Consider the following 22,043-nt stretch of genomic DNA (forward strand, 5'->3'; position numbering starts at 1 on the left):
TGAGCCACAACTACTGAGCCTGCGCGTCTGGAGCCTGTGCCCTGCAACAAGAGTGGCCACGACAGTGAGAGGCCCACACACCGCGATGAAGAGTGGCCCCTGCTCGCCACAACTAGAGAAAGCCCTCGCACAGAAATGAAGACCCAACACACCCAAAAATAAATTAATTAATTAATTAAAAAAAAAAAAAAAAAAAAGCTTGACAAGATTCTTTTGGGAACTTGACACGTTATTACAAAGCCTATTTAGAAAGCTAAACATGCAAGAATATAAGAATATTCTGGAGAATTATAAAAAGAAGTGATAAGGGGAATCTAGTCCTACTAGATATTAAACATTCTGAAACTCTGATTAAACAACCAATAGTGTAAAACTGATCCAGAAGTAGACAAACATATGACTGAAACACAATAGTACAGAAACAGTTCCAACTGCATATTTCTGGTATTTCTTATTAGAGAAAAAAAAATAGTTTAACAAACGATGTTGGACTGACTGGTTAATTATTTGGAAAAAAGTAAATTTATTCTCCACTCCCTGATCCTCCCATGTTTTTACATCAATATAAATGTCAGATCAAAGATATTTACCAAAAAAACCAAAAAAATGTTAAATTTGACTGCACAGAAATTCAAATATTTGGTATGGCAAAAATAAAAACAACAAAAAAAACATAAGACAGACAAATGATAAATCTTTACAACAAATATGACAGAGGATTAATGTTCCTAACAAAGATCCCTTACAAATCTAACATTCTAACACAAAAATGGGCAAAAAGTACAAAGGTACTTTAACACTTACTTCACTAATATCCAAAGAAATGCAAATACATACAATTTTTTTTGCATTAGGTCAATAATACTGAAAAGAATGACCAAATCCACAGTTAGTCAGTATGATCTATCGGATATTTACATGGGTATAAAAAATGGGTAGTTTTTATGGCTTTGCTTTTTTCCAAAGGAATAATTAGTTATTCCCAACATCAGTTAATAAAATAATTTTATTTCTAGAAAAAGTATAAATCAGCCCAACATTTGTGGAGACAGCTTGATTTCATCAGTCAATATACAAAATATATTTGCACTTTAAATCTGCAATCTCACTTCTAGAAACTGAGCCTACAGAGATAAATGTGAAAACATGCCTACACAAGGGTGCTCACTGAAACATGCTTCCTAACAGTAAAAAACTCCAAGGAACCTAAATGTTAATCAGGAAGAGACTAGTTACATGAATTATGGCATTTTAATGGCATCCTATTATGGCATTTTATACCCTTTATTGAACACTTGTTACAAGTGGTCATAGTAATGAGCAATTCATACCGTTATGTTACTTAACTGTAGTAAAAATCGAAAGTCGTATCACTAGCAAGAGGCGATTCTGGTTGACCCCAAAGCTTGTGTTTCTAAACACTGTAGCCACTAAAAATAATGTGTATCTTTAATTATTTAAAAGAAAAGACGTATTTGACATATCATTTAGGGAAGAAATAAAACAACCCCCAAACAGACCACAGCATAAAATGTACAGTATAACTTTATTAAAAAAATTCTGAAGATGTCTGGAGAAATCTTAAAAGCAGCTAGTTTTAAAAACTCTTTTCTTTGCCTATACTGTTGCACTTTTAAAGGAATACATATTCTATTTAGAAAACAAGGCTATGAAAAACATTTGATAGGAAAAATCCAATTAAATATAAAACACTAAGATTTATTTGCTCATAGGGCAGCATAATAGAATCTCTCGATCTACCTAATTGATGAGATGAATTTTCAACTACGTCTTTAATTCTGCAGGAATGCCTACAATCCTTTTTCCCCTTAAAATGAACATAAAGCTTTACCCTTGTAGAAATACTACTACCCCCGCCTTTTAACTAATAATGTCCAGGATATTTTAAAAGTCTGGTCACGGACTTCCCCGGTGGTGCAGTGGTTAAGAATCCGCCTGCCAATGCAGGGGACAGGGGTTTGATCCTTGGTCTGGGAAGATCTCACATGCCACGGAGCAACTAAGCCTGTGTGCCACAGCTACTGAGCCCATGCTCTCCAGCCCATGAGCCACAACTACTGAGCCCACATGCCACAACTACTGAAGCCCGTGAGCCCTAGGGCCCACGTGTCACAACTACTGAGCCCGCGTGCTGCAACTACTGAAGCCTGCGGTCCTAGAGCCTGTGCTCCGCAACAAGAGAAGCCACCACAATGAGAAGTCCTTGCATTTTAACGAAAAGTAGCCCCCACTCGCCGCAACCAGAGAAAGCCTGTGTGCAGCAACGAAGACCCAACGCATCCAAAAAAGAAGTCTGGGCACAACTGTTCTTATCTGATGAGGGCAATGCCAATTAACTTAACTGTTACTCTGCTTAAAAAGTTAATCGAAAGCAGTTTTTGTTAGAAAGTAAAGAATACCATTCCATGTTGACTACTGCAACCATTATGCAAGATCAACAACTGAGATCTGGTTTCAGGATGATGGATTTGTCATGGAAGAAATGCTTTATAGAAAGTTACCAACTTAAAGTCTAAATTCAGTGACAAGATAGATACACTCCACTTAAATAATGCCTTTTATCTGGAACTGAGTTATCCTCACACCCTCAAATTATCTACCTTCCTGCTGGCGAGCATGTGGTAAAATGGGAGCCTTCATACACTGCTGGTGAGAATGTAAACTGGTTCAACCACAGAGGAAAAAAATACGGAGGTTCTTCAGAAAATTAAAAAACAGGTCTACCATACCATCCACCAATTTACGTCTGGGTATATACCCAAAGGAAATGAGACTGGATTATGAAGAGATATATACTTATTGCGGCATTATCACAGCTAAGTTATTCATAGCTAAGATAGGAAACAGCCTAAATGCCCATCAACAGATAAGTGGATAAAAAAAGATGTGGCATATACACACACACACACACACACACACAAATTCAGCCATGAGAAGGGAGGATACCGTGCCATTTGCGACAACATGGATGAACCCTGAGCACATTATGCTAAGTGAAATAAGCCAGATACGGAAAGACAAATACTGTATGGTATCACCTATATGTGGAATCTAAAGAAGTCAAACTTGTAAAAGACAGAGCAAAATAGGGGAGGGGCGGGGGTGGAGGGATAAGACTGATGTTGTTTAAGGGTACAAAATTGCAATGAATAGTAAATGAGCCAGAAGTCTAATGAACAGTATAATGAATATAGACAATGATATCATACTATAATTATGTAATATGATAAATATTGCTACAATGGCAATCCCATTACAATAAATGTATCAAAGTAACACACAATGTTACATACATGTCCAATATATTCAATAAAAAAATTAAAAAGTAAAAAAAAAAAAATCTACCTTCTAGTAGTAAAGTCACTTAATTTGTCCACACAAGGTTAATTCACTATAATTCAATTATATATATAAACATGATTCATAGTTTTGACCATATAGATAAAGTGAACGGGGGTTATAATGCAAGGCCAATTTTTTAAATGAATAGATCCATTTAGCCAAATAATTAGAATACATAAAAACTCAAGTGTCTTGGAAATGAACCGCTGACCTAAGATAGAGCGAGGACTAGGAAACCCCAAGAGTAACACAGTTGTTGTGAATGGAAGTATTGAAAGATGAAGATTTAAAAGCAAAACAAAAGTGCACGAGCAAAAGTCCCACAGTCTAAATAGGGCTGTGATGTACAGGCAAAGCACTAAGAGTATACCCAGTATATAACCTCTGTATGGAAACAATAAGAGCTCACTTAGCATGACCTCTGATGTTACTTTTAAAACATGCTGACTCCTTTTTTACCTGACTCTAACCCAAGCCTTTTCAAATCCTCTTGGTATGCTTTCAGGGCAGCTGCCTCCATTGCAGCAAACTCCTTTGATAACTTTTCTTCTTCCTTTGCCTTATCCAGGCTTTTCTGTTTAATCTGCATAAGACACATATAAAAGTGAAAGCTAGATAAAGGGCTGATATTTACATAGAGAAATTGGCAAAGAAAGAAACAAACTAGATTACCTCACTGATCCTCTTTGCCACATTTTCCTTATGATTCTTTCCTCTTTCATGAAATTCAATGCTCTTGAAGATTAAAAAAAAAAAGAAAATACAAAGGAAAACTACACATCATAATGTTCACAGCAAAGTAACAGTAAATAAAGATATGGAACATAACAAAATTGAATTACAATTGGCAGAAAAAATAAAAATAATTCTAATGCAAATTGGTCCTTTTTATCAAATGATGCTAAGGAACTAAACCACATTATTTATTATTATGCCCTCTGACTAGGTTTCCTTTGGTGCTTAAAATAAACTATGATGACCATATTAATAGAGAAATATACAAGGGACCCTTGATGACTAATCTAGTGAATATGATAGTAAAGAGGACTCAAGACATGAAGCCAAAGGAGGAGTGGAAAAAAATCTTAACTTCAAGAAACACCTCTCAACATAAAATGTCAAAACCAGCGAGTCTCTAGAATTTGTACTGCTCTACTTGCCACAGTAGGTAAAAGACACAGAGAATAAACAATGACTCTTAGAACCTTATTCCGCCAAATTGCGAGAAAAGTAGATGTTAAAAAATTCCTCCTAAATTTTAAACAAATACTATTACTATGTAGTAATGGTACAAAATGTAAAACTTCTTTGCAGGGCAATTTGGCACTATCTGTCAAAATTAGGCTGCTGTAATAGAGAACAAAGAAGCTCCTTATATACTGATGATGAAAGAGCTCCAGGATATGGTGTCCAACTTTAAAAAAAAACCAACTGTGATGCACAACAGTGTAAACAGCATGCTACCTTCTATGCATGCTGGAATCAGAACCTATATCTATATGCCTATAGAAACAATGGACGGAAAGACAAGAAAATTTAAAAAGTGGTAACCTATGAGGAATGATGGTAAATGGATGGATGGGGACAGAGTCGGTGAGTGAATGCTATTACCTATTTAACAGCCAGAATGCTCCCTAAATTACAAATGTCTTGCTGTATACAATAAGAAATTTCTGGTAACTTTTCAAAATAAGTTTTGTCAATCAATCCTTATCTAACACATTTGCTGATTATTCTAAAGTACTGCTGTGAATTCCTCTTTGAAGTGTGACTTCATAAAGCAAATATTCATCCTCTATTTTTCATGTTCGTTTCCTAAAGTTGGTTATACTACACAAAGAATATTTAAGGCCTGTTCAAAAACAAATTAATTTTGTTTCTAGTTAAAGGTTAAATCAACGTATATTAGCAGTTCAAGAAGAAGAAGAAAGACTATCCCAGAGGGAATTATTTACTCTAGATCGGCGGTCCCCAAACTTTTTGGCACCAGGGACCAGTTTCGTGGAAGACAATTTTTCCCTGGGGTGGGGGTGGGTGGTGTTGGTTCAGGCGGTAACGTGAGCAATGGGGAGCGGCTGTAAATACAGATGAAGCTTCGCTCGCTCCCCCGCCACTCACCTCCTGCTGTGCAGCCTGGTTCCTAACAGGCCGTGGACCAGTACCACTAGAGGCCTGGGGGTTGGGGACCCCTGCTCTAGATAACTCAAAAACTTCACTGAATTGCTTGGATACTTCCAGGGAGAGACTCTCAGTGATTTGTGTAGCTTTTAAAATTTGTGGCTTTTTTTTTTTTTTTTTGTAAGGATGGCTAAGTCAAACAAAATCGTCAAGAACTTTAGCAGCTATTCAAAAAGACAGAAAAAAAGCAAGACAAAACTGAAAAGAAAAAATCCTTAAACTCTTTGCAGATAATAGTAATAAATGTCTATCAAAGAAACATAACACTGTTAAAGATGGGGCTACTATTCTTCTGTGCGTCCCACTCTACCAAGTAATAAGGATATGAATATACATTTAAAAGATACCCTACCGTTTATGTACTATGTACATACAGTATGACATGCGTGAGATGGGGGAAAAAAACAAAAATCAATGGTGCTTTTTGTTTCACGTCTTAAAAGCTGAATTTGGACTAAGACATACAGTAATAATGTGCTTAAAGGTTCCTATTTTCATATTCCATGACAAAGGTAACGATGTTCTTTCAAATTTAAGCATTTAGAGATATAAAGCTCTGCATCAAACATATTTAACTATCTCTAGAGCAGAAAACATACAAGAAAAAGTACAATAATGTCGTTTCTTTCTACATATTAAGGGTTTTGTGCTTTTACTTTTCTTTGTATATGACAACATTACAAACAGCACCATCATAATGTAGGTGTTTCATAAACATTAATGCGATTACCCACGCAATGTCCAGTTCCTGAATGTGACTGAAGGGCCATATTGAAATAATTTGGCTTAGTACATAATCAAATTTGGGCTGATGAAAAAGAAGAAGCCTCACAGCTTTCCTACAAGGAATGAAAAAACAACAAAAATTGTTCGATGTTTTGAAAAATCAAGAGCAATGTATATGAAAGTGTTTTGTAAGCTCCGAGTTTAGATCAAAAAGGAACATTTCACATGAATACAATATTATGAGAATCTTTAATACAGGAATTATCATACAGGCCTATTGTCCGCTATCCAGCACTTGCAGTAATCACAGAATTTCTTTGGTTGGGACTTCCAGTAGTCCGCCCTGGAAAAGGAAAAACAAGTTTAAGTTTATTTACAATTTAAAAAGGTAAATTTTTGCATGATTTACAACTTCTTAAAGAGTCTGAAATATAAGCCTCTGCTACTGAATCTTGACTTGTTACACACAGCACCCTGCTTTATTATTTAACTGCCGGAAATCAGTCAACTGAAATTCTGTTGCCAGTAGAGTGGAAAAAGTCCGCACCAGATTTAAAACGCCCTTAAACAAAATAGCTTTTAAAAAAATGCCTCACTGTCATCAGTGTGAAGAAATAAGGAACATCTTGGAGAAGATTATCTATTCTTTCCATTCCTTTCTGGCATTTTTGTAGATTACTGTTAATTGAAACATGAAGAAACTCATAAAGTTCACTTTAAATCAAGTTATTTCTACCCAAAGAACAAAGCATAAGACACCTCTGGTGAGAGACCGTGGTTCCTCTGAGACTATCAGTTAATAGTTTGTTCTTGAGCCTCATGGCAAAAGAGAGTTGGAAAAACCAAAGGATCTCTCGGCCGGCAAGACCAAAAAATAAAGAATAAATTCATAGGCTAACCAAGGCTGACCGCTTCTAGTAGGCAGAGGAGGCAGCGGTGGCCACGGCCCAACCCTACAATTTCACAATACCCCACGGTTCAAGCGCTACGGAAACCAGAAGGATGCTCGCGGCCCCCGACCGTGTAGGTGGCGGGAGCGCTCCGTCGCTTTGCGGCGGCCGTCCAACCTCCAGGGGCCGCCAGCCTCCCTACCAGAGCCCGTGCTCCAGGCCCCCAGGGCGCTCCGCGGGGTAGCATCCCCACCCCGCCCATAAAACCGGCCCCGCCTGTCCGCTGCCGGCCCCGAGCGAGTTAAAGGAGCGTCCGTCACGCCCCCCGGCCGAGGGCGGGGGGAGAGGGGTGGTGGCGGAGCGAGAGACCCGGAGGGGGAAAGGGCCGCCCGGAGAAACAAGACCTCGTTGTTTAGAGCCTGAGACCCGACTCACATGACAGGACCAGCCGCTCCGCGGGTCGCTCCGGGCCCGGCTGAGGCTCGCGTTCCCCACGCGGGGCGAGTCGGAGCCCAGCTCACCGCGAGGCCCACTGCAGCCTCCGAGCCCGGACACCTCCCTTCTTCCCCAGGACCAGTGTTCCACGGTTCCCAACTACGGGTGCCCAGACGACTCAATCCGCGTTCGAAATTTCCTCTCCTTCCCCTCCCCCTCCAGGGGCGGTACTCCCGGCTCCGGAGAGGTGGGGTTGCTATAAACGGGTTGAGGTCACCGAGAAGGGGCGAAAGCGCGACGGGACCTGAGCTGAGGGACGGGAAGCTCAAGCCTCACGTCCCCGCGTCATCCCGCCTTCTCTCTTTTTCCCTGAGATCCAGAACGTCCACCCTTCTTCTAGGCTCGCTGGCTCGTGGCCGAGGAGCTCGCGCGCCGCCTCCGCCCCGAATGCAAACAGCTGTTCCCAGAGACGTCGCCGCCCTCAACTTTGCCAACTAGTCCGCACGCACTTTGACCAGCAGAGCAGCCCGGACCTGTAGGCTGGGGGCCGTTGGCGGAGTTAAAAAAAAAAAGAGGTGAAACAGCTGGTTTCGGAGCCGAGAGTCTCTTGGCTTGGCCTCAGAACTTTCCTGAGGCGGCGGAGCGACCCAGCCCCGCCCCCCGGACGCCCGCGCGCTCGGGTCGGGCGCGTTCCCTGGCTCGCGAGCGCGTGGGCAGCGGCGGTAGCGACTCGGGTGGCGCAGAGGCGGCGGCGGCTGGAGTGGCGGTGGGCGGTGGAGCTGGGGAAGCGGCGGCGTTTGCGCTTGTCAGGTGAGTCACCGCAGCCGTCTCAGCAGCACTTCCCATATGGTCTAGCGGTTAGGATTCCTGGTTTTCACCCAGGCGGCCCGGGTTCGACTCCCGGTATGGGAACGCTGTAACCTTTTTAGAAATGGACAGGGGGGGACTAACTCATTTTTATTTCCAGTGGCTCTGGCTCTTTTTTCCGCCCCCTACCCCAGGTGATTTCGTGGAAAACGCGCGTTAGAGTAGTTGTTAGTGACGCCGTGAACTGGGCTGCGGCTTTGGGAGACACGAGTGCCGCGCCGGGCGGGCTGGAGGAGCGAGTGCATTCGGGGTTCTTCTGCTCCTGTGGGGCTGAGCGGCGGGGAAGGAGTTTCACTTTCCCTGGGGCCGCCCTCCCGCCCCTCCGGCCCCCGGCCGTCCCTTTCCAAGTGCTCGGGAGGTGATGATTAACTCTGGCCTCGGCTTATCTGCCCTCAGTGCTCCCCTCGGGCCCACACCCTCCTCCTCGGCCGGCCCCTTCTGACGGTCCCAAGCGAAGCGGGGCGTGTTGCCCCCTGCCTTCGGCGCCCGGGAGCCCGCGCCCGGCTTGGAGCCCTGTTGTCTCGGCCGGGTGTTGACTAGAAACACCCCCGACACAAAGCAGCCCCCTGGCGGGGGAGGGGGGGCGCGGGGAGGCGCCGAGGGCGGTCCGGAGATCCTCGGTGCCCGCGGGTGCGCTCTCCCGACCGCGCAGCTGCCCGCGGCAGCCCGATTGGCCGCGTGTCCACCCCGGGCTCCCGCGGCGCCCGAGCCCCGCCCCGAGGCCGGCCTGCGAGGTCATCCCAACTTGACATCGGGGGCGCCGGCTGTAGTTCTCAGAAAGTACCCCAGACTCCGGAGCCACAGACTTGAGTGTTTCTGCTCGGGAAGGCCTCTGGGGAAGGGCGTCCGTCCCGTTCTCCGCCCACGCCTTGCCCCCCCCCCCCCCCCCGCCAAAACACACACACGCTGTGGAGAAGAAAAATACCACTAGGATGAGATGTCTTTAAAGAAGAAATGTGACTTTCCAAGAGGGTCTAACGTTTTGAGCGCCGCGGATAGAAAATCCTGGGGTGGAGGTGGGGCTTGGAAGAGAGAAAATTGGCCCGAGACTGGGGAGGGGATGTTATAACAAAGTTTCACTGTATTTTTAAATATAGAAGCCCTGTGTTTATTACAAAGAAGGGGCAGCTGTGTCAGCAGCATGTGAGCTGTAAATGAAACAAAAGCGTTATCTTAAATGCAAGCTGAAATTAGAAAATGGGGTGAGCTCTAATGTTTAGTCTGTTGGGCCTCCGGGAACAAATGAAGAAGGAAAAAGTGGCTCTTGTGGACGGGTCTCTGGTCAGTGCCATTACGGAGAGCAGAAGAATTCGTTGTTAGTATGTGCCTTCCCAAACTGTGCTTGATAGTTTTAACTGCACAGTGAATTTAGAAATAATCTGTTAATGTGGACGGTATGATTAAGGATGAATTACGTTCACATTGTAAATAAACTTCCACAACTAAAAATGTTTTAGATCATCTTCATTAGTTCAAATATTTGAACGTTTTCTCTACACCAAGCATCATCAGATACTCTTGGAAGTTAACTGATGTTCAGGTTCTTCATGTTAGGAGGTTGTGGAGAGAATCCTGAATGGAGTCATATTTTGGCCCTTTTGATTAGCTGTACGACCTTGTGGTAGATCTTTCACCTTCTCTGTGCTCTGGGTTTAGAGCCATAAATTCTTGATAATACATACCACTCACAAATTGAGAGCTAAAAGAATTGTTGAGCAATTCTTGTGTCGGTAGTAAGAGTGGAAAAGTTTCATTTAAATAGAGGATTGTGTCATTGTTCAGAAACCATTTACTAAAGAATTAGGCCTGAGTTTGGAAGGAAGGAAAGATCCTTCTGCCTTAATTGCCTTCAGAAGAGCTTCAATCTTGACCTCGCATTTTCTGACGACTTGGTATCAAATTGTGCTAAAATGGATGTGATTTTCAACTGAGCACCCGGTATAATTGCAAATAGCTTTATATATATTTGAGGGTATGCTGAGAGGAGTAGTTTGGTGATAATATCTCTGTCCAAGACATAGACTTATATATTGTTGTGTACCAGGCACAATTGGCTAGGGCAGCATCTGAGTTGCAGAATTCCTTCAAGAGCACATAGGTGAGAAGTCACTTCTACTCAGGGAAGAGGACTAGAGACCAGACAAGGAAAGGAGAGTGTTTGCCCTGGACCTTGAAGAACGGGTTGGATTTCTCCTGATGGGGAATGTGTATCAGAAAGCTGAGGTTGGGGCAACAAGCGTGAGGCTGGCTAGTAGCCTGGCTGGGTGGGAGCACACAGTGCCTGGAGGGAGAGCCCTGGGGATCAAGTTGGGATAGTAAAAAGGGAATTTTAACTGGATAAATTCTGACTAGGTAACAAGTTGTTTTATGGCATTTATGTCACTAGACTTTTTAAAACATTTTTTGTCTCTTTGAAGAAACTAAATATAGCATAATATGTGAAAAATTCTTGTTTTTTTTTTTATGAGTCAAACAATATAGAAACATGTAGAATATTTTGTGCCCATGGGTTTTATGTTTAGCAATTAGATACTAATTTTTAACTAATTTTAACCAATGGAGTGGAGAAAATCAATTAACATTTAAAAGAATGAAATCTAGGTTTAGATAATGAGAATGATCTGCAACGATATTCTTGCTGGAAATCGTCTAAGACAGAGCTGCTAGTTCCTGTTGGTGAAGCATACACCTTAAATTGGTCAGGACTAGGTGATAAGTTTGTAAGGATTCATTCATACGCTTGTGCCTTGCTTCCAAAACGCCATTGGTAGTTGTTTTATGTGTTCTCTCTTGAGCCACAAAATGAGTGGTGTGGATTACGCAAATAGTCTCTTTACTATTTGTTACTATTAGGTGCAGCTAGAAGATGTACGATAGTTCAGTAAACGTTTGCATAGATGAACACCTGTACGTAAAGAAATACAAGGGATGGGAAAATGACGATGGCATTTTAAAATCCAAAGACTTTACCGTGGTCTCTGAGCCTAACATTGTCTAGCCTCTGCTTGGCTCCCCAATGCCACCTCCTCCCTCCTCTCCCTCTTCATTGTACTTTAGCTGCACTGGCTTCTTGCTTTTTGTTCCTTGAATGTGCCATACTGGTTCTTTTCTCAGTCTTATGTCTTGCTGTTTCCACTGCCTGCAGTATTCCCCCTCCAGCTCTGCACATCTCACTCCTGTCAACGTTACCTTATCAGAGAGGCCTTTCTGTCTACCCTCACTAGAGACTCCCTTTTCTGTTTACTGTCTGGTTACTTTATGCTGTTTTATTTTCTTCTTTTTCTTATCTGAAATAAACGTGTTTGTTCCTGTTTATTTCTTGTCTTATTCTACTAGAATATAAGTTCCATGAGGGTAAGGATACTGTGTAGTGAGATCACTCTTGTTCTGTAAGAGTCAAACAGTAATGAAGAAGTTGGTACCATCATAGGTTGCTGGGGGAAATGTAAAATGGTGCAGCCACTTTGGGAAACTGTTTGGCACTTCCCTCAAAATGTTAAACATAGAGTTGCCATGTGACCCAGCAGTTCCACTCCTAGGTATATACCCAAGACAAATTAAAACATGTCCACGCAAGAACTTGTACACAATTGTTTATAGCAGCATTCATAAGCAGAAAGTGGAAACAACCCTAATGTCTGTCAACTGAGGAATGAATGAATAGAATGCGGTGTATCCATACAATCAAATATTATCTGGCAATAAAAAGGGATGAAGTACTGATATATACCACAGCATGGATCAATCTCAAGAACATTATGCTAAACAAAAGAAGCCAGGTTCAAAAGACCACATTTTGTATGATTCCATTTATACGAAATGCCCAGAATAGACAAATCTGTAGAGAAAGAGGATGGATTATGGTTGCCTAGGATTGGCTGGGGTGGGGGAGGACGACACGGGGGATGGGAAGTGATTGCTAATGTAGGTACAAGGTTTCTTTTTTTTTTTTTAATTTTATTTATTTATTTATTTATGGCTGTGTTGGGTCTTCGTTTCTGTGCGAGGGCTTTCTCTAGTTGCGGCAAGTGGGGGCCACTCTTCATCGCGGTGCGCGGGCCTGTCACTATCGCGGCCTCTCTTGTTGCGGAGCACAGGCTCCAGACGCGCAGGCTCAGCAATTGTGGCTCACGGGCCTAGTTGCTCCGTGGCATGTGGGATCTTCCCAGACCAGGGCACGAACCCGTGTCCAGTGCATTGGCAGGCAGATTCTCGACCACTGCGCCACCAGGGAAGCCCAAGATTTCTTTTTAAGGTGATTAAGATGTCCTAAAATTACGTTATGATGATTGTTGCACAACTCTGTAAATATACTAAAAAACATTGAATTCTACTCTTTGCGTGGGTGAACTTCACGGTATGTAAATTATATCTCAGCAAAACTGTTAAAAAAAGATCGAGGCAATCAAAAGATATAGAATATTTTGTCTACATTTTACGTTTATCATTTGTATATTAAATATTTAAAAATAATAATGGAATGATTTAACACTGCACCTCTAGCTCCTAGATAGTCCAGGAATATAGCAAGAGCTCAGTAAATAACAGACGAAGGAGGTTGAAGTATACAGATAATTATGATACAGTGCATAGTGTGATAAATGCTCAGAGGAGACTAAGCCAAGGGTTACACGGGTTTGAGGGTCTCTAAAATGTCACGTCTGGGTTTGTGCGAAGAGAATGGGGAAAGGCCTCTAGGAGGCAGCATTTGAGATTGGCTTGGAAGGCTGGTTATGCTTTGCTGGTAGAGATGATTGAGTGGGAGACAAGGCTATAAGAAGGAAGCAAGCAGGAGCAGAGGTCCCTAAACAGTTGCTAGCACATTTTGGCTGAGCTGAGAGTACAAATAGTATAAGAATGGACCAGTAGTAGTAGTAGTATAGTAGTATAGTGTAAGAGTGCAAGAATAGGCTACGGTCTGTAGCAGACAATGTCAGGGCTGGCAGATCTCCTCTGATGTCTTTTTATCATCCCCCCAACCCCTAGTGTGCTTCTGATGGCTCATACTTGGGAAGAGCTGTATCCCTTACCGGCAGAGAGCTGGAAGTACCTGGGGGTTTATCCCCCTTCCCCTAATAGCTCTCAACCCGAGACTGTCCTGTCAGGAGAATATCTTTGGAGCAGGGACTTTGACTTTTCCCCTGTTCTGTATCATCAGCACTTGGAGCAGTGCTTGGCACTTGGTGAGCATTCAGAAAATATTTGAATGAATGAATGAATGAATGAATGAAAACCAGGAAGTTGCAAGGTATATTCAAAGTGAAGTTTATTTCCTAAATCCCCTTGACTCATGCAGAGCACTTAGATAGGAGATTTTGGAAGGTTCTGATTGTGAAGGTCCTTGAATTTTGGAGTAAGGAGTTTACTTAGCTAAAAGAAGGAATTTCTGGTAATATGATAAGTTTTAATGAAATTAATTTGGCAGTAGTGTGCAGGATGAACTGGGGGATGGAAGGGTTGTGTCTGTGGTGTCCACACTGACCAGGGTTGGGGGGTCTTTTGTAGTACAGTAATAATCTAACAACTCTCCTTGCCTTTAGCGTCTCCCTAAATAGGGTGGTGGCAAAAGAATATAAAGGATTAGATAGAAGAGGTGCATTGAAGGAAAAATTTAAGATGTCAGGAGTAAATACTCCTCAAAGAAATAGGGAAGTTACGAAGCATAGATTTTTTTTGGAAAGGGCAGACAATTTTTGCGATTATTGGTCAGACAGTAAATTATTATTGCCCACCTGTGTGTGTGTGTGTCTTTTTGAACACTGAAATTGTACCTTGAATTCAGAGACAAAATTAAGACTGTGAGACTGCCACCCTGTGGACAATATAACTTAGAACTAAAATCCTCAAAAATTATAATAAAACTTGATCCACTTGAAATTAACTATTATAGAACTGATTATGGTTCTTCCATATTGGTATATGTGGTTATGCTCATTAAATAGAAAGTTGAAATTAGTTTGTTTTTTGAACTTTTTCTGGGGCTTTTAAATAAACGGAATTTAAATGAAATCAGTAGCTTTAAAATGTTGCAAAGAAATTCAGGAATGCCTTTTAGATGGCATACTTCTTTCTCTAGAAATTTCATATCAAAGAGTGTGTTTTTTAAAACATGGTGGCATGTATGCCTGTTGTAAGGTGGTATTTTTTTTCTTGTATTTTTTATCCTGTTTTATACATATATCCTTGAGAGTTACATTTCTTGAAAAATAAGTGAGGACTTCCCTGGTGGCGCAGTGGTTAAGAATCGCCAGCCAATGCAGGAGACACGGGTTCGAGCCCTGGTCCTGGAAGATCCCACGTGCTGTGGAGCAACTAAGCCCGTGCACCACAACTACTGAGCCTGTGCTCTAGAGCCTGTGAGCCACAACTACTGAGCCCGAATGCCGCAACTACTGAAGCCCCCAGCCCTAGAGCCTGTGCTCTGCAACAAGAGAAGCCACCGCAATGAGAAGCCAGTGCACCACAACAAAGAGTAGCTCACACTCACCGCAACTAGAGAAAGCCTGCGCGCAGCAACGAAGATGCAACGCAGCCAAAAATAAATAAATAAATAAATAAATAAATAAATAAATAAATAAATAATAATTTAAAAAAACTTGTTTTGAAGAAAATGTAGATGAATATTTAAAAAAGAGAAAAATATGTGAAAGTGTACCCCATCATTTTTTCCCTCCTAAGTGAAAGTGGCTTTCCCTTCCCATTTTTATAGAGTAGGATTTTATTGTTAGAAATTCGCCATGCTTTGAAGAATTGCCTTCATATAATTGCCTTGTATTTATGTAAATAACTTGGCTTTTATTATAGGTTATTTATTTAGAAGGGCAGTCTGCTCACAAATTAAACTGGTAAACTAGCTTGAATCAAAATGAAATGGTGGGTGTGAAAAAATTGTTTGCTCTCTGCAACTCAGGAAATGGTTCTGTCTAGAACTCTGCAGAATAAAACTTTCCCAGCAGATGAGCTGCTTACAGCCTAATGTTGTAAATGGCTTACACGCTTGTTTTCCCTGAGGAGTCTGGAGGGGTGGGGTCGCCATTTAGCGCTGGAAGTTTGTGTTAGCGGTAAAGCAGAAGTGGGCTGAAGCCTCATTCTGAGATCACAGTCATGCATCCTTTCTGAATGTGATATCCAGGATGAGGAAGAGAACGAATTGACGCATCTACTGAACCCCTACCCCCTTCACTTTAGGGACCTTATGTTTTGGTCATGGAGAGATTTTCAAATATAATAATGTTAATGATTTAAAATATTCAAATATTTCTCTGAGTTATTTTTCTCAAAAGTGTCGCATGACAAACATGATAATAGACTTTCAATATTAGGTTTTGTTTAACCTTTTCAGAGTAAGTAGATGAGATTGTGACTTTTCTGAACTATTTTTTCCTACATTTATATCTTGTATTCCACAGTTGATGTATGCTGTGTGATTTGAAGCAGACTATTAATGGTGAAAATGCAAATGCTTATCTAGGTATGCAAGGTACATTGCCATATAAAAAACAGTATTATTGAGATACTGTTTAAGGAAAATAACTTTCAAAATACTTCATGGTCTATTTGCTCCTTTCCTAAGTATTGGGGCGAAGAGCCAATAAAATTAGAGGTATATTTCTGTTTTCTAACCTTCTTTAATGGTTTAATTATCATATCATTTTTAAAACTATGGAATGAACTTATATAAAGAAATTTTTAGTTTAATATTTAGCCTGCACTTAAACTTTGTTATCACGTGGTATCTGCCTTTTTAATGCTAGAATGGTGATTCTTTTAGGATTAATGGTAGTTAGTGTTCCCTTTTACTTTCTAAGCATGGGTTCATTTTCATAACTGTAAGTATAAAACATTTTGTTCTTTGAAAAATAATTCCAGCATACATGACTTGAATTTTGATAATAACAATAACAACTGTCTCATGAGTTTTGCGTGTCTGTTGGGTGTGTGTTTACAAATCTTAATAGGTCTTTTATTTTAGAATGCAAACTATTCACTATTAAATAAATACCTTTGATTTGAACCTTTTTTTTGCCTTATTTTAGATGTCTAGGGAGGTACTTAGTGACTTCTAGATCCAGAGGGTCTTCTAGATAGTCTTAAATCTTTACTTGTAGTTTAATCTTTTAATTTAAAGTTTCTTTTGGGTTCAAAATCCTAAGATCAGGATACATTTCTGATTTAGGACGTGTTGATATATTGCTTTGTGTGAAGCTTTTTATCTGTTTCCAGATTTAATTAAACACTTAATTCAAGTTTTCAAGGTTGTGATGGGATTTGTTTTGCCCCAGCTTTCCTAACATCTGTGCTTATCACTGATACCTTCCTATGACAAGGGACCCAGTGACCCTATTACCTGGGAAGGATGGGGCCCTGCCACTGAGCCATCCCCTGAGTAGGGCAGGCACTGACCCAGTCACAGAGCTGAAGTGGAAAGGAAGAGTATGATGGGAAGGGTCTGTCCCAGAAAACAGGTGGCAGGTAGCGGGAGGGGAAGCATCCTGATGGAAGGCCGAACATAGGCTTAAGGAATTCAAAACTTCATGCAGGCAGTTGGCATCAGGAAATTTCAGATATGAGTGGGAATGCCTTTTCATTATTTATTCTCCTTGTTCTTTTTGCCCTTTCACATGAACCACAATTTTTTTTTAATTAACTGAGTTATTTTTTTGGCTGCGTTAGGTCTTCTTTGCTGTGCGTGGGCTTTCTCTAGTTGCGGCGAGCGGGGGCTACTCTGTTGCGGTGCACGGGCTTCTCATTGCAGTAGCTTCTCTTGTTGCGGAGCACGGGCTCTAGGCATGCGGGCTTCAGTAGTTGCAGCACGCGAGCTCAGTAGTTGTGGCTCGCGGGCTCTAGAGCGCAGGCTCAGTAGTTGTGGTGCACGGGCTTAGTTGCTCCGCGGCATGTGGGATCTTCCCGGACGAGGGATCAAACCCGGGTCCCCTGCATTGACAGGTGGATTCTTAACCACTGCGCCACCAGGGAAGTCCCCTGAACCACAATTTTATTGTCCCTTAAATCCTGCTTTGAAAGACTGTTTCTTCTTTTCTATTTTCAATACCTTCTAGAATTGCCTTTTGCTAGTTCATGGAGCATATTTTAAGAGGGCTTTTTACAAGTTTGTAGGAAAAAGAAAGCACATAAAGTTTATATAAAAGCAAATCTGCCACCTCACACTCATTAGGATAGCTACTATCAAAAAAACCCCAAAAACAAAAAGCCAAATAACAAGAGTTGGTGAGGATTTGAGGACATTAGAGCCCTTGTGTTCTGTTCATAGGAATGTAAAATGGTACAACCACTATGGAAAACAGTTTGGTGGTTCTTCGGAAAATTAGAAATAGAATTACCAAATGATCCAGCAATTCTATTTCTAGCTGTATACCCCAAAGAATTAAAAGCAGTCTCAAAGAGATGCTGTACACCCATGTTCTTAGTAGCATTATTTACAGTAGCGAAAAGGTGGAAGTAACCTAAGTGTCCATAAGTGGATAAATGGATAAACAAAATGTGGCGTACACTGACATGGGAATATTTTTCAGCCTTAAAGAGGAGGGAAATTCTGACACATGCTACAACATGAATGAACTTGGAGAACATTATGCGAAGTGAAATAAACCAGTCACAAAAAGACAAATACTGCCATGATTCCACTTACATGTGGTAACTAGAGTAGTCAGAATCATAGAGACAGCAATAGAATGTTGATTGCCAGGGGCTGGGGAGAGGAGGAATAGGGAGGGAGTCGTTTAATGGATACAGAGTTTCAGTTTTGCAAGATAAAATGAATTCTGCAGATTGGTTGCAAAACAATATGAATGTACTTGTTACTACTAAACTGTACACTTCAATGGTTAGTTTTACCATAATTTTTTAAAAAGGCAAATTTGAATTTGTATTTGGATATGCAAATTGTAAGAGAGTAAAAAGCATCTGTAAGGAGATTGAAGTTACTTGATTTGGTCAATATTTAGATGCTTTGGATGTAACAACGAAAAAATCAGACAAGATCCTCATGAAGCCTACCTCTTAGTGGGAAAGATAGACATTGATTGAACAAGTAAAAAGTGTGTTTGAGTGTTATATGCAGAACAGGGAGACAACTAACAGAGTAGGTGGAAAGGCGGCTGTAGTGAAAAGACTTCCCTAAGGAAATGACACTGAAGTGGGATTTGAAGGATGGGTAAGCACTGGCTAGGAGAAAGAGAGGGATGGAAAGTGATGGGAGGCTGAGGGAGTAGCATTATGCAAATGCTCCAAAGCAGGAAAGAAAGGGTATTATGCTTTGGGAAATGGAAGAAGGTGTGAGGGCTTAATGTGAAATGTGATGGGAGATGAGGATGGCAAGTATCAGACCATATAAGGCATTGTAGATCATGTTAAGGATTTTGAGTTTTACCTTTAACAGAGTGGTTAGACATTGCTGTGTTTCAAGCCAGGGAGTATGGAGGTGAAATGGAGTGGAAGTAAGAAAAAAAAAAATGTGTCTTTTTATACAATGTACCCTTTAAATATAAATTACCTGCTTAATCTGGTGCTTGAGTGTCAGAAGGATAAGTGGTTCAGTTATGTTTATTCAGATGATATATTGGTTGCCAGTGTGGCCTGTTAATGTGGTAAGATGTAGTTAAAGGGTGAATTTAAGGGAATTGTCAAGGGTAATTGAGTAGAGGCGATTTTTACCTTTATATTCTGACTTGTTAGTTGAAACCGTAGAAATGGATGAGTTTGCCAAAGGGAGAGTCTGGAGTGAAAAGAGGCTTTTCAACGGAATCTTTAGGACATCCAGTGTTTCAGTCATGAGATAGAGGAAGTGGGGCAGAGAAAGCTGAGGAAGAGTAGTGCAGCATTGGGGGAAAACCAGGAATGAGACTTATGAGTCTAACAAAACAAGTTCTGAAACTGTTAATTGGGTTTAGCCTAGTGTGGTCATTGACCTTAGTTAGAACAGATTTAGTGGCATAGTACAGGCAGGATTAGATGAGATAGCCGAGAATGAGTCAAAGAATGGGTGGGAAATGAAGAAATGGAGTATAGACAAATCTTTGAGGAAGGTTGGCTGTGAAGGGAGTGAGAAAGGATGGTAGAAGGGATTGAGGTGTATGTGACAGTTGGGGTGTCAAATAACGGAAGTTTTTTTTTTTTTAAAGAAAAGCTTGAATTAAGATAAAAATCTTCTTTAGATCTGTGAAATATTTGAAAAATGTATTACACACCTTGCTGATTCCCTATGTAGGATCTACTGAATACAGATGTGAACCCATTGACTTAATCTAGATATGGTATTGTGGGACTGTGTACATACAGGTGCAATCAGAGCTGCCTGGTGAGGTACAAAGGTCTGTTTGTCACTATACTAATTTCTGGTCATCTGGGCAGTAAATATTGCAGAATCCTGGGTTCACTTAAGACCAACTAATTTGAGTCTTTGGTGTAGGACTCAGAAGTGTGTGTGTGTGTGTGTGTGTGTGTGTGTATGTGTATGTCTTTAGATGATTCTCATGCATCTGTTCTGTGGACTGTCTTTGGAGAATCGTCCCAAGAATGTTTTACTTTGAAGTCTTCTGAATTCTTTTTTTTAAAAAAACACATTTATTTATTTATTTGTTTGTTTATTTTGGCTGCACCGGGTCTTAGTTGAGGCATGCAGGATCTTAGTTGCGGCATGCAAACTCTTAGTTGCGGCGTGCCTGCTGGATCTAGCTCCCCGACCAGGGATCGAACCGGGCCCCCTGCATTGGGAGGGCGAAGTCTTACCCACTGGACCACCAGGGAAGTCCCTGAATGCTTTTTAATAGCTCTATCATGAGGATTAAATGAGGTATGTATGTCAAGCACTTAGCAAGGACAGATTTTCATAATTTTGTCTGCCTGTATGATTGGAGTAGTGGTAAAGGGTTTTTGTTTTTTAGGATGAACCTAGCTTGATCTTTTTTCCTGAGGGTAATACACGTTCCCCGTAAGTCCTTCTTTAGCCACTTTTCATACTTCTTCCCTCCTCCCTGCCCTCTAAGGGCCATGGTGCTTCCTCCTATTGCCTTGCCTTTGTTTGCTCCTACAACTTCCTCTGCTGATAGTATTCTGCCCCAGACTTTTACATGACTGCCACCTTATCATTCAGTTCTCAAAGCAGCTGTCATGTTTTCTGAGAGGCCTTCCCTTATCTAAAGTAAGTTTTCTTGGTCACCCTTTGTCACTTTGTTGATTTCCTTCATATGTGGGCAGGGACTGTGTTCGAATTGTTTACTTGAGTCCACAGGTAAACTGACTATATCCTGAGTCTACAGAAGAGTGCCAGGCACATAGAAGCTACTTAAATACCAAATAACACAGATGAATAATACAAATCATAAAAATTTTACTAACCGGCACAAGTACTGTTAGCTTTCAGTTGATCATTACTTCAGATACTGAAATGTGGACCATATATGTATAAATGTCAACTGTGCAGTGATACATACTGTTTTCTAACTTGCATATTTCATGTAAATATATTGTGGAGGTTTTTTTTTGGTACACATTTTATATAGATAATCATTCTTAACAGCTGAATAATATGGTACGCTCCGTATAATGAGATACGGTTTCTGTAACACCTAATTTATGTAACAGTTTGTTTTCAATTTTTTACTATTTTGAACAATGGTACTGAATTTCTCTCTGTATCTTTGTATATGTTATTTGTTTTGTTAGAATAAATTACTGAGACTGAAAAGGTACATAAAGACCTTTTGGGGACTTCCCTGGTGGTCCAGTAGTTAAGAATCTGCCTTTCAATGCATGGGATGCGGGTTTGAGCCTTGGTCGTGGAACTAAGATCACACATGCCGCAGGGCAACTAAGCCCACACGCCATAGCTAGTGAGCCTGAATGCTGCAGCTACAAAGCCCGTGCTCTCTGGAGCCCGTGTGCCACAACTAGAGAGAAGCCCGAGTGCTGCAATGAAGAGCCCACGCGCCGTAACAAAAGATCCCGCGTGCCGCAACTAAGACTGGACACAGCCAATACATAAATAAATAAATCTTTAAAAAATATAAATTAAATGGATTAAAAAAAAGACCTTTTGGTTGTGAAATTGCCTCTGGAATGCTATTCTTGTACTCTCATAAATAGAGTATGAGACCATTTATTTCCCCATACCCTCTCTAATCATTTTACTCTTTGCTAATAGGTGAAAAATGGTATTGTTTCTGTGCTCTGAGGTTGTGAGAATGGACATCTCTTGTATTTGGCCGCATTTTGTGAAGTGCCTCTTCATGCCCAATGCCCATTTTTCTAATAAGAGTGTTTGATTCAATTAATAATAGTTTTTTCTTTCCTCCACATTTTATTACGAAAGCTTTTAAACATGCAGCAAAGCTAAAGTTTTATAATGAACACTCACACACCCACTATCTAGATTTTATCATTAACATTTTATAATATTTGCTTTACCATACTTTTATCCTTCTATCTAAAGTAAATTGCAGGGACGTCCCTGGTGGTCCAGTGGGTAAGACTCCATGCTCCCAGTGCAGGGGGCCTGGGTTCAATCCCTGGTTGGGGAACTAGATCCCGTATGCATGCTGCAACTAAGAGTCTGCACGCTGCAAC

At 41.1% G+C, this 22,043-nt stretch overlaps 2 protein-coding genes across 3 annotated transcripts in view; one reads left to right on the top strand and one right to left on the bottom strand.

The window, feature by feature from the left end:
- WBP4 (WW domain binding protein 4) overlaps positions 1-7,728 on the bottom strand; it is a 31,024-nt gene extending 23,296 nt beyond the window's left edge. Inside the window, exons 1-4 of one of the 2 annotated variants that reach the window (XM_082365607.1) lie at positions 7,593-7,728; positions 6,538-6,610; positions 4,036-4,098; positions 3,823-3,946 (exon numbers count right to left, since the gene is read on the bottom strand). In XM_082365607.1, coding sequence (XP_082221733.1) covers positions 3,823-3,946; positions 4,036-4,098; positions 6,538-6,610; positions 7,593-7,594 — 262 coding nt within the window. In that variant the 5' untranslated portion in view covers positions 7,595-7,728. Of the gene's footprint in view, positions 1-3,822; positions 3,947-4,035; positions 4,099-6,537; positions 6,611-7,166; positions 7,375-7,592 lie in introns of those variants that run through there. The other variant, XM_082365608.1, reaches the window with a different exon arrangement.
- A 535-nt stretch (positions 7,729-8,263) lies between these two features.
- ELF1 (E74 like ETS transcription factor 1) overlaps positions 8,264-22,043 on the top strand; it is a 104,529-nt gene continuing 90,749 nt past the window's right edge. The window contains exon 1 of the mRNA XM_082365466.1: positions 8,264-8,402. The gene's annotated coding sequence lies outside the window, so the exon portion shown is untranslated. The remainder of the gene's footprint in view (positions 8,403-22,043) is intronic.

Source organism: Balaenoptera borealis, assembly GCF_965194805.1.
Source record: "Balaenoptera borealis genome assembly, chromosome: 18".
Lineage (NCBI taxonomy): Eukaryota > Metazoa > Chordata > Mammalia > Artiodactyla > Balaenopteridae > Balaenoptera > Balaenoptera borealis.